The sequence below is a fragment of the Schistocerca americana genome, chromosome 6 (assembly GCF_021461395.2).
Source record: "Schistocerca americana isolate TAMUIC-IGC-003095 chromosome 6, iqSchAmer2.1, whole genome shotgun sequence".
In the NCBI taxonomy this organism is placed as follows: domain Eukaryota; kingdom Metazoa; phylum Arthropoda; class Insecta; order Orthoptera; family Acrididae; genus Schistocerca; species Schistocerca americana.
In genome coordinates, this window is record NC_060124.1 from 32098678 (window position 1) to 32118924 (window position 20247).

The 20247-nt window shown below is 38.5% G+C and overlaps 1 protein-coding gene across 1 annotated transcript in view; it reads right to left on the reverse strand.

The window, feature by feature from the left end:
- Window positions 1-915: 915 nt before the first annotated feature.
- The window catches only part of LOC124619287 (gastrula zinc finger protein XlCGF57.1), a 135415-nt gene continuing 116083 nt past the window's right edge, over window positions 916-20247 (reverse strand). The window contains exons 11-14 of the mRNA XM_047145557.1: window positions 18922-19063; window positions 3463-3642; window positions 3303-3379; window positions 916-1497 (exon numbers count right to left, since the gene is read on the reverse strand). Of these exons, the coding sequence (XP_047001513.1) occupies window positions 958-1497; window positions 3303-3379; window positions 3463-3642; window positions 18922-19063 (939 nt within the window). The 3' untranslated portion in view covers window positions 916-957. The remainder of the gene's footprint in view (window positions 1498-3302; window positions 3380-3462; window positions 3643-18921; window positions 19064-20247) is intronic.

The window sequence follows — 20247 nt, forward strand, 5'->3', positions numbered from 1 at the left end:
ACTTAAGAATAAAAATACTTGATATTTGTAAAAGTGACAGCTGAGTAATTTAAAAAATAGTTCATATCTTACATTTCATCATTCATATATAAAAATATGGTCAATTCTTTTGTCATAATTTTCTTTTACAAGAAAATTTATTCCCTATTAGTGCTCCTAGTTGTCACTTGGCTCTCAGTATCAGTCACCGCAATGAGTATTCTCAAAATGTAATTGAAATTCATGAAAATAGGATTTACTATTTTATTCTGAAAGAAGAAACTTAATGAATTTCATGGTCCCTCAAGATAATCTACACCAGTCTCATTACAAATATGCGTGTTCTCTGCAACTGTGCAGGCCTGAGAAATAGCAACATCTCTTGATTACATCTGAATGACAGAAATTTTTGATCATGCCAAAGAGATATTCCCTTGCACCATGCAGAAACTAATTAGTTACTCGAATTATTTTACATAATGGAGGAAACAGAAGACAAGACTATTTATAATTAATAAATCTCACACAATGGAATGCAGTTTTCAACTGAATGGTGTAAATGTGAATGATTTGAGTATAAGAAAGAGAGGATAAATCCACTAGTAAATGCAACTATCAACTGTTATGCAAGTCTGGGAAAAACAACTAGCACTAGTTGTGAAAGCTTAACTCAAACTTTACGGCTAAATCCTTTATGATCCAGTAGAAAGCAAACAGAAATGTTCTTACAATGAACCCCTACACTCGTGTTAACAATATCTTTGACTTCAAACTCTGGATGTAGTCTCTACTGAAGAAGGATGAAAAAGAAGAGCAGCCAATCAAAGGCACCAAATGCAATCAAAATATACCTCTCAAATGACTGAAATGAATTCAGTGTCTCCTATTTGAATAGAAAATATGTCAGTGACAGAGGAACTAACACACACACACACACACACACACACACACACACACACACACACACACACACATTTTTTATGACTTGGCGAGACGAAGTACATGCAAGATGACTTCATCAACAGTCTGATTGTTGAGCAAAGTCTTGACAGCAGAGTCATCTATAACAACAGTGAACAGCAGTTTGGCATTTTCACGCAGTCTATCTGGGTACAACAGTTCCTCTGAGGTAACAGGTTGATGGCCACATCGACGAATTACTGCTTCCAGCAACTGGTCCACTTGCGTTTCCGGCCATCCAAAAGCCTTTAGAGTGGCTTCATCAACCAGTAGCGCCAGGAGCTCACGGACTGAGTCAGCGAGAGCAGCTTCACTGAGTGATGGTATGCTACCAGGACCACCAGAACCTCCATCACTCTCACTACCATTCACACCCACACCAGTCCCACCAGTGCCTTGAGCTGCTGCTGCAGCCAGAAGCTGCTGTTGCAGTTTTTTCTTTTCTGTTTCAGCCAATATCTCCTCCAGCATGTCTCTATGCTTGGTGCGCATATGACGAAGTAAGCAATCTTGTCGAATGAATGCTCTTCCACATTCATCACAAGAACGTGGTGGTTCCTGTTGGAAGGATTGAATATTTTAATTTAATGTGATTTCTAGTTACTTTTCTCTCTTCCTTTGTAACTATTCTACAATGATTATTACTTATGTTTTCCACAAATGGGCTACTGACATTTTCACATTTGAAAAGTGCTGATAAGGTAAAACACATGGAACAAACTCAACAATGGAATAGATTTCTCTATTCAAGAATGGAATACGTTTCTTTCATTGCCCAAAATATTATTTACCAATTTTTTTTGTTAAAACTCAAGAATAAAGAAGAATATATGTTAAGTATCTACTGCACTCCATCTGCATATTGCTATAGCTTTCGTATTCTGTGTAGTTAATGTGCATTTTAAAAGATTATTATCAACCAGCCTTGTATAAAGAATTCTCACAACTAATTTCTGGTCACATTATGATATCCAGATCAAATCAAACACATACAAAATAAATGATGAAGTACATCATGACAACTCAGAAGAAATGTAACCTTCACATCATGGAATTTACTTACAAAAAAGTTGAGCAGTTTATTTTGCCTGTTTTAGAGGCTATTTTAACAATAACAAAACAAATGCTCCACAGCCCTTTGTCTTCTTGTTTTCTGAGATTATTAAACCACCTAAAATGCAGTACTTAAATCACAAGAATTTGCTGTAAAGGTAATTTTTATCCATGGAGCTCAGCCACTGAAAGTAAATATTCTCAGGAACACTTTCTAATCACAAAATAACATTCAAATTTATTTAATTAAATTCAAACTATTAACAGTACTGTGTAACCCAAAGAACTTATCAGTTATATATATTTCATAGCTGCATATCTTATTTTAAGGTGGGAGGTAGGCAACACCAGATCGCTTCTTCTACAATCTACCAGAAAACAATAAACCAATTCTGGAAATTTACCACCCCTTGCTGTTTTTTATTTGCCATTTCCTGTTTCCAAACATGCTGCTTCAATTATTTTTCATTTGCTCCATATTGTATTTAGTACTGATGGAGGATTGTTTCAGTTTTCATGCAATATTGACATGCTTAATGTGTGAATTTTTTACCACTTCCTGAATAATGATCCACTTTTCTTCACTTGTGAACTGTCTCACTATCTTTTTGTCCATAGCAATTGATACACCATTCAACACAAAACAATTAATGTACTGTGAGTCAGTCAAATGCTAAACAAGAAAAAAGAACACCAGTGACTCAGTTACATGCTAATAAATATTTGGTTTACTGTTTGCCGCTACTATTTCAATCCTGCTTCCGATCGGTACTTACCGGAAGTCGCAGGAGCTGCTGCCAACCTATGCAAATTACTCCCTTATGTCATTTCTACCATAGCAAATGATGTGTATGATGTACAAAGTTGACAGCACTGAACAATGCTGTCTCCTCACACATTTACTCCCCCCGTAGCAGCAAACATCCTCCTCGTGTCACTTCCAGAACTCTCGGTGGTAAAAGTTGCAATGGCCAAACAGTACAGATCCTGCCACATTCAAATGCACTAACTGGGAATGGAGAATATATAAACAAGTTGTTTTCACATGAGTTTAATGCAACTGGGACTGAGACTTCCAAAAATAGATGTACTATGTGGGAATACACAGTAATGAGGAACGTACTACTGGGTTTCCACTGTACCTCAAGAGTTCTTAAAATTTGTTTTGAATAACATAACTAACTTGATGTAGCCATAAATAATCACTTTCCAAGCCAATTTATCGAATACCTACATCGATTACTGTGGTCAAACTGTATTAGTAAATTTTGTTCTGAAACTACTATACAGAAACTGATTAAATGTAATACCTTTGTATGCGTCAGAAGATGTATCTTCAATGAAGATTTCATTGCGAAGTTCTTCTGACAAATTGGACATTTGTGTGCTGTAAAAATGAAAAGAATTAATACTGAAAATAAAATAAAAAGAAAGTCTATTGTAAAATACTACATAATGGATTTTACTTACCTTTTACACCTGAGTGAAGAATCGTGTGACGAGCCAAATCTTCCTTTCGAACAAATGTTTTTGGACATTGCTCACATTCAAAAGGTTTTGCACCTTCATGAACATATTTCACATGCATAAGAAGACGAGATCTGCGATTGAATGCCTTGCTGCAGTGAACACATGTAAAGCCATTTTCACCTATACAATCATCATCACAAGTGAAAAACAATACTTTTACATTAATGGAACAGACAAAATATAAGTCCTCTGTTTATTTTAAGAACAAGCTATACTGAAAATGGTTTGTCAAATTTCAAAGAAATTATTTAATCCCTTGGTATTTTCATATTTACGTATTTTGTACTAGTGCTCCCATACAAAACTTGAAATAAAAATTGATATTCAGCTTTCAGTTGCAATGTGCTGGGAGTAATGGTTGAGAAACTTGAGAAGATGGGAGTAACTAAAGTACTGAAAAGTGAGTTTCAGTGCATGACTTAACCACCAAATTGAACACACAGCATTTCCAATGGCAAAAACACAAAACATATTCTGTTAAGTACGTGAATGAGTGGAGTAATCAATAAGTGTGAAAAAACAAATGATGCTAATAAATCATATTAGCAATTCTTTGTGTGTCTTCCAGCAACTAAGAGAACAATTGCTTTAAGAGATATTTATCCACTACATAAAAACACTAAGAAAGTGAAGTTGAACAGGAGATAAAATCATAAGCTGTGGCATGGTCACAGTGATTAAAAAAAGTGTAGAATAAATTTCTTTATTTCTGTCTATGATCTCAAACTTGTTAGTCCTCAGACTACTGGTTTCGGACAGCAATGACCATCTTCAAATCTGCAGCAAAACATGGGAAAAACACAAATACAAGCAGTGGATTGCCTACAGTTTAAAACAATAAAATAGACCACAATGAAAAGTATTACTGAAATACACATGAAAATTATTAGCTTTATGACGAGGATACCTTTTTTAAAAACATGTCCTAATATAATGGAGCCATAGTTGCATCGCCAACATAGGGCGCTGACTACTTACTAAAGTATGTTTCGATTCATTTAGCCTCTTTCCCTATTTATTTTAAAAGTATGTTTCGATTCATTTAGCCTCTTTCCCTATTTATTTTATCATTTTTATATTATTCTGTGAACTCTGTGAGCTTGTTCTTATGTATGCCATTATATTTTTATCTAACATTTGCCACAAGGGCACATCAGAATTACTGTCACTTAACTATTTCCCTTTTAACAATCTAACTTTGGTCATGTTTTTAATTTATAGCATTTTATTCCTGTAATGACTTACACACCTGATAACCGCACTACAGATTTTACCAATTTTATTCTTCTTTTTATTCCATATTGTACAAATATATGATTGAAGAATATGTGAACACCTACAGTAGGACATCTAAAGAGCTTACCACACAATCATTTTCTGGCTATTGTGCAGCAGTTCGCAATAATAGTAGTGCTGTTAACAAGATGACCCTAGTACATACAATATTTTATATACGAGGTCTGTCTAAAAAGTATTCGACCTTTGATTTTCCCACGCAAAATAGAGATGACAGCACGCCGCCACTGCACACAGTACAGGAAGAGACCTTTATGCGCATGCGTGAATTTTGTCCCCGCCTTACAGCAGGTCAGTCGCTGCCTGTCGGTCACTGAGTGAGGTGCTACACAATGTGTTCGTCAGATTACCGACTCTCTCAAGATGACTGAACGTGTTGAGCAAAGATACTGCATCAAATTTTGTCAAAAACTTGGTGATTTTCAAAGTGAAATAATTTGTAAAATTCAGCAGGTATTTGGAGAAGTTGCAATGGGTGTAACACAAATTAAGGAGTGGTTCAACCGATTCAAAAATGGCCGCACATCAGCGGAGAGTGACCAGCGTTCTGGCAGGTCCCAAACTGCTCGGAGTGCAGCTGTTGTTGAGAGAGTGCAAAATATGGTGATGGCAGATCATCGTTTGGCCATGCAGGAGATTGCCCAAGAGGTTGGAGTGAGTAAAGATTCTGCACATGCAATTTTGCATGATGATTTGAACATGCACTGAGTGGCTGTGAAATTCGTCCCCAAGCTGTTTCCACCAGAACAAAAAGACCTCTGTTTTGACGTTGCACAGAAGCTTCTGCACACCACCAACACTGATCCTGGGTTTCTGAACACCGTGATAACCCGAGATGAATCATGGGTGTATTGGTACGACTCAGAAACAAAAAGACTGTCGTCGCAATGGAAGCGTCCCGAGTCTCCAAGGCCGAAGAAAGTGTGGCAGGTGCAAAGCAAAATCAAGGTGATGCTGACGGTCTCCTTTGATGTCTGTGGAATTGTGCATCATGAATACGCACCCGAAGGACAAACAGTGGCAAAGGAGTACTATGAGAAGTTCTCCGGCGACTCAGTGACGCAGTTCAGCGCAAAAGACCAGACATGTGGACAGCAAAAAACTGGCAACATCATCACAACAACGCTCTCGCACATTCATCCCGCTCGATCCAAAATTTCTTGGCCAAACGTGGAATTACAGCCATTCGCCAATGTCCCTACTCTCCAGACGTGGCTCCTTGCAACTTCTGATTGTTTCCAAAATTGAACACACCACTGGAAGGATCCCGTTTTGTGAGTAGAGAAGAGATAATGTGGAACACCACGACGGAGCTGAACACCATTCCAAAAGACAACTTCCAGTCCACTAGTTGTATTTGTGTTTTTCTCATGTTTTGCTGCAGGTCTGAAGATCGTCATTGCTGACCGAAACTTTTAGTGTGAGAGACTAACAAGTTTGTGATCATAGACAGAAATAAAGAAATTTATTCTACAGAAGATAATATTTCTGTTCCTGAAATTGCACCAAAAATGTACAAATAAAATCTGCATTTTGGCTGAAGCAAATGCATGTGTATGTTATTGGAGAGTTACCAGTACTGTAATTGGGTAACATACTATATACCAGGTGGGGGGTAGATCCATTAGTATAAAAAAAAAAGTGAAACGCAGAATCAGGATATTAGTTCCACGTCTGTATTTTATAGGATTAGTAACAAAACAGGACATTTATATTTTAATCATAAAAAAATACAACAATTAAGTTATTGAAGAGTACTTCTAACAACAATTATGTGATGTGACCTTACAACATAACAACATTGGATTCAACTGTTAAAGAATTTTCTTGGAAAGGGGAGAAGGCAGGGTGGGTAATCTGAACACAAACTAAAAATTACACTTTTTTTCATAATACCATAATTAAAATAACACTTTAACTATCACTACGGAAGTTGATAAAACAACAAATGTGAATAAAGGCAGTAACTCGCCTGCAGACATCAATGGATGGTGCACTGGGCACATATATAAGCTCCAAAAAAATTGAGGGAGGGAGGGAGGAGGAGGAGAGGAACACATGAGGATTTGCTCCTTTCTGGTATGATTTTCTGATCTTTGCGTGTGTCTCTGAGCCACTCATTATTCATCTGCAGGTACTGGATCGGTGCCTATCTTTCATTAATTTAGAAATAAATAGTATCTTGCTCAGGTTAGGTATAGATGTACCAACTGATAGTGACACGTGAAAATCTATACCAGACCAGGACTCAAACCTGGCTTTCTCACTTATTGCAAGCAGCACCTTAACCATTTTGGCTTTCCTAATACGTGGTACATCTATGTCTAACACAGCTGACATCAAGGTATTCGCATTCAGCAAACTTATTCGGAATTAATTTTAGACAGCTGTCAATTGTTACTAATGTGTGTTCATCTAGGCATGCAAATAAATAACTTTTGTTTGTTGTTTCCACCTAAAAGTTCTATTAATGTAACAAAACCTGATAGAAGAAGTACAATGGTACTAATATGTGTAGATAACTAAAATAAAAAAACATCATTTTCTTTAGGAAAGCATAATTTTTTGAGCCACTAGGCTAATTTGAGACAGGTAAAATGATGTTAAATTTCAAATTTAATCATACAGTACTCTGTAAAACCTTCTGGCAGTGTTTAATAATGGTTTTTATGATTAAAATGATTAATAATACAATGAATTTGTAAAAGTTACACTTTCTGTCATTTGTGTGTTAAACAGGGTGTTACAAAAAGGTACTGCCAAACTTTCAGGAAACATTCCTCACACACAAAGAAAGAAAATATGTTATGTGGACATGTGTCCAGAAACGCTTACTTTCCATGTTAGAGCTCATTTTATTACTTCTCTTCAAATCACATTAATCATGGAATGGAAACACACAGCAACAGAACGTACCAGCGTGACTTCACACACTTTGTTACAGGAAATGTTCAAAACGTCCTCCGTTAGCTAGGATACATGCATCCACCCTCCGTCACATGGAATCCCTGATGCGCTGATGCAGCCCTGGAAAATGGCGTATTGTATCACAGCCGTCCACAATACGAGCACGAAGAGTCTCTACATTTGGTACCGGGGTTGCGTAGACAAGAGCTTTCAAATGCCCCCATAAATGAAAGTCAAGAGGGTTGAGGTCAGGAGAGCGTGGAGGCCATGGAATTGGTCCGCCTCTATCAATCCATTGGTCACCGAATCTGTTGTTGAGAAGCGTACAAACACTTCGACTGAAATGTGCAGGAGCTCCATCGTGCATGAACCACATGTTGTGTCGTACTTGTAAAGGCACATGTTCTAGCAGCACAGGTGGAGTATCCCGTATGAAATCATGATAACGTGCTCCATAGAGCATAGGTGGAAGAACATGGGGCCTAATCAAGACATCACCAACAATGCCTGCCCAAACGTTCACAGAAAATCTGTGTTGATGACGTGATTGCACAACTGTGTGCGGATTCTCGTCAGCCCACACATGTTGATTGTGAAAATTTACAATTTGGTCACTTTGGAATGAAGCCTCATCCGTAAAGAGAACATTTGCACTGAAATGAGGATTGACACATTGTTGGATGAAGCATTTGCAGAAGTGTACCCGTGGAGGCCAATCAGCTGCTGATAGTGCCTGCACACGCTGTACATGGTACGGAAACAACTGGTTCTCCCGTAGCACTCTCCATATAGTGACGTGGTCAACGTTACCTTGTACAGCAGCAACTTCTCTGATGCTGACATTAGGGTTATCGTCAACTGCACGAAGAATTGCTTCGTTCATTGCAGGTGTCCTCGTCGTTCTAGGTCTTCCCCAGTCACGAGTCATAGGCTGGAATGTTCCGTGCTCCCTAAGACGCCGATCAATTGCTTCGAACGTCTTCCTGTCGGGACACCTTCGTTCTGGAAATCTGTCTCGATACGAACGTACCGCGCCACGGCTATTCCCCCGTGCTAATCCATACATCAAATGGGCATCTGCCAACTCTGCATTTGTAAACATTGCACTGAGTGCAAAACCACATTCGTGATGAACACTAACCTGTAGATGCTACGTACTGATGTGCTTGATGCTAGTACTGTAGAGCAATGAGTTACATGTCAACACAAGCACCGAAGTCAACATTACCTTCCTTCAGTTGGGCCAACTGGCGGTGAATCAAGGAAGTACAGTACATACTGACGAAACTAAAATGAGCTCTAACATGGAAATTAAGTGTTTCCGGAAACATGTCCACATAACATCTTTTCTTTATTTGTGTGTGAGGAGTGTTTCCTGAAAGTTTGGCCGTACCTTTTTGTAACACCCTGCATACTTAGAAAAAAAGTAAATAAAATAACTTCGATTTTACACTACAAATACATTTGATTCATTTCGCTGCCTATAAAAGAACAGGTTAACCAGGTAACAAGTGAGATACCAGTTCTTAAACTACCAAAGCAAGTGATTATGACCACAATTTGTAGAACACATAAGTAACAAACAGCAACATGACAATGATGACCTGTATCAAATGGATATTTAAAAAAGCCAGCAGTCTTACTCTCCACAAATATATACCCAAACTGCTTGATTTCACGGTGACTGCTAGTTAACAACACACTCTAAATACTTATTACATAGTAAGTACTATAACATGGAAGCATATAAATTGCAAATACAAAACGTTTCTCTAAAAAATATGTTCCACACTTTCATTCCCTCAAAATATCTCTCAATAATGAAAAGTAATTCTTGTAAGGCTGAGGTTAACATCTCGTATTCTGACACTTTTGATGTCGCCTATTCTGACACTTTTGATGTCGCTGTCCAATCTCTTCTCCATAAAAATCTACTTTACTGTCGTAACATACAGTAAAGTAGTATTTTTTTCATTTAAAAATATATATTTACTTCCCAACCTTGAATGATTATTGCATCATTCATGGAAGAAAAACTTGCAAGGAGAATATAATATAAAATATAGCCTATCAAAATATAAAAATATGCTCTAATCTCTCAAACAACTATTACAAATCTTTGTCTACTGCTGTTTCACATGTGCCTGTAACAGTGTTATACAGAAGTGCCACTAATTTGAGAAAACTGGATTTACACAGTGCACTTAAGAATAAAAATACTTGATATTTGTAAAAGTGAAAGCTGAGTAATTTAAAAAATAGTTCATATCTTACATTTCATCATTCATATATAAAAATATGGTCAATTCTTTTGTCATAATTTTCTTTTACAAGAAAATTTATTCCCTATTAGTGCTCCTAGTTGTCACTTGGCTCTCAGTATCAGTCACCGCAATGAGTATTCTCAAAATGTAATTGAAATTCATGAAAATAGGATTTACTATTTTATTCTGAAGAGCTCCATCATGCATGAACCACATGTTGTGTCGTACTTGTAAAGGCACATGTTCTAGCAGCACAGGTGGAGTATCCCGTATGAAATCATGATAACGTGCTCCATAGAGCATAGGTGGAAGAACATGGGGCCTAATCAAGACATCACCAACAATGCCTGCCCAAACGTTCACAGAAAATCTGTGTTGATGACATGATTGCACAACTGTGTGCGGATTCTCGTCAGCCCACACATGTTGATTGTGAAAATTTACAATTTGGTCACTTTGGAATGAAGCCTCATCCGTAAAGAGAACATTTGCACTGAAATGAGGATTGACACATTGTTGGATGAAGCATTTGCAGAAGTGTACCCGTGGAGGCCAATCAGCTGCTGATAGTGCCTGCACACGCTGTACATGGTACGGAAACAACTGGTTCTCCCGTAGCACTCTCCATATAGTGACGTGGTCAACGTTACCTTGTACAGCAGCAACTTCTCTGATGCTGACATTAGGGTTATCGTCAACTGCACGAAGAATTGCTTCGTTCATTGCAGGTGTCCTCGTCGTTCTAGGTCTTCCCCAGTCACGAGTCATAGGCTGGAATGTTCCGTGCTCCCTAAGACGCCGATCAATTGCTTCGAACGTCTTCCTGTCGGGACACCTTCGTTCTGGAAATCTGTCTCGATACGAACGTACCGCGCCACGGCTATTCCCCCGTGCTAATCCATACATCAAATGGGCATCTGCCAACTCTGCATTTGTAAACATTGCACTGAGTGCAAAACCACATTCGTGATGAACACTAACCTGTAGATGCTACGTACTGATGTGCTTGATGCTAGTACTGTAGAGCAATGAGTTACATGTCAACACAAGCACCGAAGTCAACATTACCTTCCTTCAGTTGGGCCAACTGGCGGTGAATCAAGGAAGTACAGTACATACTGACGAAACTAAAATGAGCTCTAACATGGAAATTAAGTGTTTCCGGAAACATGTCCACATAACATCTTTTCTTTATTTGTGTGTGAGGAGTGTTTCCTGAAAGTTTGGCCGTACCTTTTTGTAACACCCTGTATACTTAGAAAAAAAGTAAATAAAATAACTTCGATTTTACACTACAAATACATTTGATTCATTTCGCTGCCTATAAAAGAACAGGTTAACCAGGTAACAAGTGAGATACCAGTTCTTAAACTACCGAAGCAAGTGATTATGACCACAATTTGTAGAACACATAAGTAACAAACAGCAACATGACAATGATGACCTGGTAATTAAAAAACTGTGAACATTAAATATAAATTCATCATTATGATGTACTGAGGTATCTAATCAGATGAACAAATACCTTGTGATTATTTGATGAAATGGAGGTTATAATACAATTTTGCACTGACACAACTATTGGAAGAACCTAATACATCACAAAATAGGAGTAAAATACATTAAGTACAGTAAGAAGAATATTTAGAAATAAAATGCAACATCTGCAAGACATTTACCCGACCATTAGGTGAAGTTTTGTGGCAAAGTCATCATTTGAAAAATACAGGCCTGTCTTGCATTCACAGATTATACTATTGTTGCTGAGATCAACATTTTTATGTTGTGTAATAGATTAATATAACATTTAGGAATGGAGCTATGGCACTTGAGGTTAGTGCAAATTTAATCTGAAGAATTGAGAAGTTTTGGTGGTGGACCATGACGCCAGTTGGTCCAGGCACTGGGACAAATGAGAGGAAGGGAATGATGAGTGGGCAATATGATACTATACGTTTCTATAAAGACAAATTAATGCCAACAAAAATATGTTTCCACAGAGCAATTGAAACGCAGCACAGCAAATGAAACATGAGATTCAATAAAGACCAGAAAACTGCTACTACTGTACAGCTCTGCTGATTTTCAAAGTAGGCTACTGTGTTGATCCAAAGTGGTAATAGTTTTGCAGATTTAGCCATAGGGAGCCGAGAGGACAACATATTGTCTCCATTCAGTTTGTTTATATTATCAGCACTGTAAAACCTGTAAATTATAACAACTGATAATGGATATAAATACAGCTAGGACTCTTGTTAAGAAAAGTAGATCTACAAGTTTGTGGTTCACAATAGATACCCACAGACAATATGACATGAATTTTAAGTTAATGATGATTCACGAAGCAGAGGCCACAAGCAACTGTACAGCAGTAAGAAAATTTGGAGTCACAGAAGTGAAAGTTCATAGGTGGAATTAGATATAGAATTAATCTACTTCCATACTCTACAAAACACTGTGAAGTCCATGACAGAAGGTACTTCCCATTGTACCAGTTCCCATTCCATTCACATAGGAGCGCAGGAAGAATTGCCTTTTAAATGCCTCTGTCTTAATTTAATCTGATCCTCATAACCCCTACAGGAGTGACATATTCCTAGTCATCTGGTTCTTGAAACTTTGTAAGCAGGCTTTCCCGTAAGTGTCAGCTGGTACAATTTCTTCAGCGTCTTAGTGACACACTTCCATATGTCACACAAGCATATAACAACCATATGTGATGCCCTTCTCTGTATATGTTCCACATCCCCTATTAGTCCTATCTGATACATGTCCTTCAAAATTGAGCAATGTTCTAGGGTGAGTTACATGTGTGGTCAGTAAACAACCTTCTTCGTAGACTGATCGCTTTTTCCTAGTATTCTATTAATGGATCAAAGTCTGCCACCTATGTCATCTATGATTGAGACTATGTGACTGTTCATTTTCGTATCTCTACAACGTATCAAACCTAGTATTTCTACAAGTTGACTGATTCCAGCTGTGGCTTGTTTATACTGTAGCCACAGGATACAACTTATGTTTTGTAAAGTGCACAGTTTTACATTTTTGAGCATTAAAACTAAGTTGCCAATCTTTGCATGACTTTGACATCTTATGAAGACCTCAATGAATATTTGTGTAGCTAATCCATTAAATTTTGGGCATACAGTAAATACTACTACTTCAGACGATATTTTGGCTGAGTACCATCTGGCCATCCTCAGAGTGACTCTTAACTCCAGCAAAACTGATGCTGGCATATCTGCTAAATTCACCTACAGCAAATTTATGGAACATTCATGACTTGTTGCCCGAGAAAATGTATACCAAGATGGTTAAAAACAACTGGTCTAGGGCACTGACAAATTTGGCTCGCACACCAGAGAGAAGTTAGGAGATACAGCCAGGGAATTGGTAATTTGGTTTTGTGCCCAGAGTAAAGCTATGGAAAAGATTTCAGAACATTTTTTGGCATGTTTCATGTGGCCTTATAAAAATTGTGGAGATCCTTATACCATTCACTTTTTGGGTACAAAGCATGGTCAAATGCAAGGTAACAAGGGTCCATTGGAGTCAAATCAATGATGGAAAAATGTCAGGTCCACAAGAAGCCCATACTGACACCCTCTCCCAGGTATTGGTTTACGATCAAGAGGTTGAGGTGTGCACCAGCCCATATCAATGAGTTACAAGTGCAGCCAGACACACTGTTACTTCATTGTTGGGAGACAGCAGAATCCTGATAGTGAGGCATGTGAAGAGACGGAGAAGGAAATTTACTGCTCGAAATGCCTGCGTAAGTCTTGTCTTGCTCAGTACACAACCTGATGGATAGCACCTGGGTGCTGGAGTAGCCAGCTACACAATGAATGGCCGATACCCTGTGTTTACACCCCCATGTGGGATGGAGTATGGTGTACCATGAGGAGGGTACCATGTGGGGGCTATGGCTGTGTCATGGGTTTGTCTATATACTTTTCCTTGAAAGAAGAAGTAGTTGTGTATTAGAATAAAGTTAGGCGTATGAGGAATGAGTGTGTATTCAAAGTCTGAAGGACACAGAGATGTAGTGTTCAATAGCAGTAAGATCATGTGCAGGAAGGATGTCAGTATATAGGGAAGTGGCACCAACAGTGACAAATAATGATCCACAAGGTAAAGCAGTGGGGATGAAGGAGAGTTGGTGAAGTAAGTGGTTGGCACCCTCCTATACCAACCTGTTTATGGGTCATCTTGAGGAAACCTCCCTAGTCCTCCAAAACCCCAAACCCCGGTCGGTTTCAGGTTCACTGATGATATCTTCATGATCTGGATTCAGGGCCATGACACCCTGCCCTTATTCCTTCACAACCTCCATACCACCTTCTCACCCATCTGCTCCACCTTATCTTCCTCAGTCCAGTGTACCAGCTCTCTAGACATTGACCACCTCCTATCTGATGGCTCTATCCCCACCTCTGCACATATTAAACACACCAGCCATCAAACAGTACCTGCAGTTCGACAGCTGCTATCCATTTAAAAAAAAAAACATCCTATTCAGCAGTCACCCTGGTACAGTGTCATTGCCCAGTATGCCGAAGGTTTCACAAAAGCCTTCACAGATAGGCACTATCTCCCAGACCTAGCCCACCAACAGACTTCCCATGCCACATCCCCACACACCCCCAATCCTCCCATTGCCCCAAAGAACCACCTACAAAGGAGGCCCCCTTCTTCACCCAATACCATCCCTGGCTGGAACAACAACCACATCCTTTGTCAGGGCTTTCATTATCCATCGCCATACCCTGCAGCGAGGCATATCCTACTCAAGATTCTTCCCACCCCTCCTAAAGTGGTGCTCCGTCACTCACCCAACCACCACAACATCCTAATGCATCCCTACGCCACCCCCAATCCCAATCCCTCGGATCATAGATCATATCCCCGTGTAAGCCCCATATGCAAGACCTGCCCATCTACCCCCACAGTACTTCCTATTCCAGTCCTTTCACAAGCTTATCCTACCCCATCACAGGAAAGGTCACAAGTGAAAGTAGCCACGTCATATACATCTCTGCTGCAATCATTCCACAGCTTTTTATACGGGTGTGGGTACCAACCAGCTGTCCACTAGGACAAATGGTCACTGTCAAACTGTTGCCAAGATCAAAGTGACCTACCCTGTGGCACAAAATGCAGCTAAACAAAACATGCTTGATTTTAATTATGACTGCTTCACAGACCAGGCCATCTGGGTCCTCCTCTCCACCACCAGCTTTTCTGAACTGAGCGCATGGGAGTTATGCTTATAACACATTCTCCACTCCCAAAACTATCCCAGCCTCAACTTACGGTAACCTACCATCCCCAAACCTTCCATCCAACAGTTTTCACTCCCTCTCTCCTGTCATCTCCACCCAATTCACATCCCCTCATCCTCACTGTGCACCACTCTCTGCCAATGTACCCACCATTCTTTTCCCCTTCTATGTTCTTCTTCTTTTCTCTCTCCCCATGGCCCACCTCCCCTCTCGCCCCCATAGCTTCCCGAAGCTGCACCTGGCAGCATTGCCCTGTCACCATATAGTTCCTGTATGCTCCACCAGGCAGCTCTGACTTCTCTCCTCCCATCCATACCCTACTATCTCTTGCCCCACCCAGCACCCTCCCCGTTCCGGATTGCTGCCCCATTCGATGTGACAGAGTATCATTCTGGCCAGAGCAGCCGGAGGCAGCAGTCAAGAGGGCATATGGAGGCAGCAGTCAAGTGGGCTTGTGGTGTGCATTTTCCTTTCTGAAGAATGCTTTGGCTGAAAGCTTCAATGTATATTGGTCTTTTCATTGTGCTGTCTGCAACTCAATGTCTTATCTTTTCGGTGAGGAGCTATCTATCCTTTTCATAATGTTGTTAACGACCCAAATTCCCATTCCGGTGCACATAGCTTTATTTCAGTGTATGTTTATTCGTAGCTAATGTAAATTCTGTCCTAATACATGATGTTGAACACATATGTAATTCTGTCAAAATTATCGACAAAGATAACCTTATAGTTTAAGTCAAGAATTGATAGATTAAGAAGTTGACACATTTATCATTGCTTGGTTGCCATCTCTGGGATCATTTGCGTACTAGAAAATGGGCTTATAACTCAAACCCTAGGTCGTACAATAATAATAATACAGTTTGTGAAAAAAAGGCAAAAAAGAGTTTTGTTTCCTTGATACAATACACAATATTTCACGAAGAATGCTCACTTGAATCACTTACAATGATTATTATTAAAAATGGTGATACCATACATAACTGGCTTACGTACTAAGCAAATAAGGAAACGCAGGTTAAAATTTGTGTAAATCTTTGTTTTTTTTAACTTCTCCTTGCTTTATCAAAATGCAGACAACAAATGGCTTAAGTGAAGAACAGGCAAAATGCTAACTTTAACAGCCAGAAATTTTATACAAATAGAATAGTGATTAGGCAGACTATGTTAAAAATTTCTCAAGGAGACACATAAAAAATGGGGATTATGTTATATTCAGTTTTGGACAAAACAGAAAAATTTTGAACATACAAACCAGGCTTTCACAACTGTTATTTAGGTCCTAGGAGAACGTATCCAGAATTGAGAGACAAAATTGTAGGCACAGAAACATGCCTTACAGAACAGACTAATACCCACATACAGTATAACCCCGCTTTTACGCTCGCGGAAATAAGGTTTTCCCACCGTTTACGGCATTTTTTTATGGTTCCCATCACATTTCCTATGTCCACAATGTAAATTTGTACCCGAATTTGTATCAAAATATTTATAATTTTCCTGCGATTTATGCATTAAAACAAGTGTTCGTGGAGAAAAAAATGACGCTGGCATGATGTTGGCCATCCAGTAGTGTTTATATATAGTATGTGGTTAAGTTTCTTTGCACCAGAGCACTATACTCAGCGGATTTGAACCAGTAAACTTGTAACAGTTGCAATAATTCGTGCCATATCTCCTGCCACTGCCAGGCTCTACTTGGCATCATGGCTGATGGAAGTAACTAGGTTCATTCGAATAAATATATTATGACCAACCATAACAACCGTTTCCAAACTGTCTCTACTGCGTAAACGCATTTTCGTGACTTTTGTGATCATTGTGTCACCTTGGTCGAATCATATTTGTCACGTTTCGGCGTTTGACCACTTGTAGCGCTAGCTGACACCATCATTCACTTTTTGCTCAAATGGGTTTACTTTTTAGCATATACACAGCACTGGTTATGCAAGTTCTTCATGCTGAGCAAAATGTGTTTTGAAAATTCATTCTCACTGTCAAGTGCAGTATTTAAGTGTGTGTAGTCTCTTGAAAAGTGTGAAAGCAGGGTTTCACTGTATCTAAAATCACCAATGAGGGAGATTTTTCTCTCTATCTATCAAGGATCATACATATTAGAACTCTTTAATGTAATGTTCTTAGTGCACATTTTGTGTTAATTTTTCGTAAAAATCCAACCTTTCGGCAATATACACCATTGTCTTCTACGGGAAAACAAGTATCAAAAAAGTAATGGAGTCACACTGACGTAAATGACGCAGTCATGCCCATTGAGACACAACATTACATTGGTGCCAATTATGATACATTGCCTGCAATGAATTTGTTTCCATCACAACATATAATGCAGGACCTACTCCTATGAAGTCTCTTGGCATCGTCGCCCACTTCCATGCATAGCTGAGTGTGTGAAACATACCTCTATTAAAAGCTGTTGACTAACATTCAAATTTCCAAAACCTATTTGATGAATGGGCAAGAATCAGCTTTTGCTCAAACAAGATCTAGTGATTATTCATAAAGCTGTGTTCAGCAACAAGAGTTATTTTTTTTCCTAGATTCCGTGATTTCTTTGACAGTCAATTGCTTATAAATTAGAACCAACAATTCTGAGGTCATTGCTCCATGAAAATTTTCTCCAAGTCCTGGAAGTTTTATGTAATAGATAAATTAAATTTCTTATAACTGCACTACAAGATATCAAGATCAGGAAATAACTGCTATAATCAATTCCTTACTGTAATTTTTACAGCAATTATTAAACTCATTCATGACTGTAACTTGTACTCCACTTGCCAAATAATTTTGAGTTTATTAAAAACATGCTTTGCATGATCAAAAACTTCATGCCTGTGGGCAGGAAACAGCCAGTAAGAGGGTAGTGGACAGGGATGGCAAAGCTATACATCCACTGCTGAGGAGCACACAGGCGAACAATGTGAGCCATGTGCCACTGAACTTCTTGTAACATTGAGCGTATCACAATACCATCTTGTTACTCCAACAGTCCATCAACGTTTTAAGTTACACATTTCACATTGTTATTTAAACCTTTTGACAAATATGAGACATTTTCTTTTTCTTTCATATATATCTTTTAACAGCTGTACATAATGTTATCATATTGTATTGGAATACTGAATGCTTATTATCTTGTGACACCAGAGTGCTACCGAGCAATGGCAGTACTCTCGATATGCCTTTAATTACATCTTCTTACACTTTAAGCACGTAAATCCTTGTTGATACAAACTTGGACTCTTGCAAGAAGATATGTAACTTGCTTTCATTATGGTATTTCATGTGTTGTTATACACAATTTACATTTTCTCATAATTGTTTTAAATTGTAACTGTAATTTCAGTGGGAGCTATGTCAATGCAGTTTTGTAAGTATTGCACATTGACTGAAGATACTATGAAATGACATTGGTCATAGCCTAAAAATTATCACACAACTGTGACTTTATAGTGTGTTATAAAATACTGGTCATGAAATCATGAGCCTTATTAATTTGTTGGCATCTTTTGTGACTGTCAGACTAATTATTTCTAACATCAACAAAACAATACTTACTCTAAAGTTCAATTTAAAGCTCTAAGTTCATGAACAAATTGTGTAAAACTCTTCATTTTTAAAAATACCTGTATGATGGAAGATGTGAGCTCGAAGCTGAGAAGACTGTATAAAACTCTTGCCACAAAACTGACAGATATGAGGCCTGATACCTGTGTGCGTACGTATGTGACGATTTAATGTTTCCCGTGCTGCAAATTTGGCATAGCACTGCAAAAAAAGAAAATAGTTTATCTGCTGCACATGTGCAAACATACACACTGGTTTTGTGCCATCAAAACAATACAATGGTGTAACACAAAAATTTTAATGTTATTTTGTAGAAGATAGCAGATGCAACACTGCTGCAGAAATACTAAAACACCTGTTCCTGTTACAGATAGTATGTATAACTCAAGGTGCAGATTGCTTTCGTATCATTCTGGATGCTATTACCTGACAGTAAACTATGTAAGGAAATGAATTCACTTTAATGCCACCAAAGTCATGTGCGTGTACTATGATAAATGGTTTATACTAGCATACTTCCTGGTGTTCTCCACCACTAACATTTGAGTTATTCAGTGAACCTCCTGGACACATTAACTGCCAAGAGATATTCATCTCTGGAAGTCTTTGTTTCGGTTTGACTCTAGAAGAATCAAAAGTTATTATTTTCTGTGATTTATTTGTACTCAAACTTGTAATGCTGAAGAAGCAGCTATGTAACAACTGATTTTATCACCACCAATTACTACACTACTTCAACTTCAAAGAATATTGTCTGTTTAGTGAGAGGTATAGGTGCGCGTCTTTCAGATTCCTGACATGCTTGTTGCATGGGATTACTGTAAATGTAGTATTTGTGTTTTATATCAACATCTGACATGTTTATTTACTGCCTCACTTTTCTTCACAGATGAGAACTTTTTTTTTATCTGTCTCTCTTGGCTGTATTACCATACATTAAGGGCACAAAAATATTAGTACTTCACGTAGTAATTTCCTGCTTCTTCCTTTCCAAACAGTCTGCATTTTAAACCACTGTTACTTCTTTGCAGGTAGATCTGTTCTGATGCAAGGTAGTCAGTAACTATGCTTGTATGTCACAAATGCATGCAATAGGGCCATCTGGTGGGTAGCCTACACTAGGTGTGCCTGCCCACTAGAATGGTTTTTAAAAGTTAATTTGTAGTTCCTTTCGCAGAAACAGAGTGTTACAAAAATGATAACTAGTTACAAACATTTTATAAACATTTTCAGTATGTCACATCTGGCAGCTCTCAAATATTGGAAAAAAGACTAACACCAAAGCTGCCGTTTACTTCCTGGATGCCTAGTTCTGGGACTTGCCAATTTACAGACTGGTAAATAAACAGCAGCTTTGTTGTTAACATGTCTTTTCTTCAATAGTT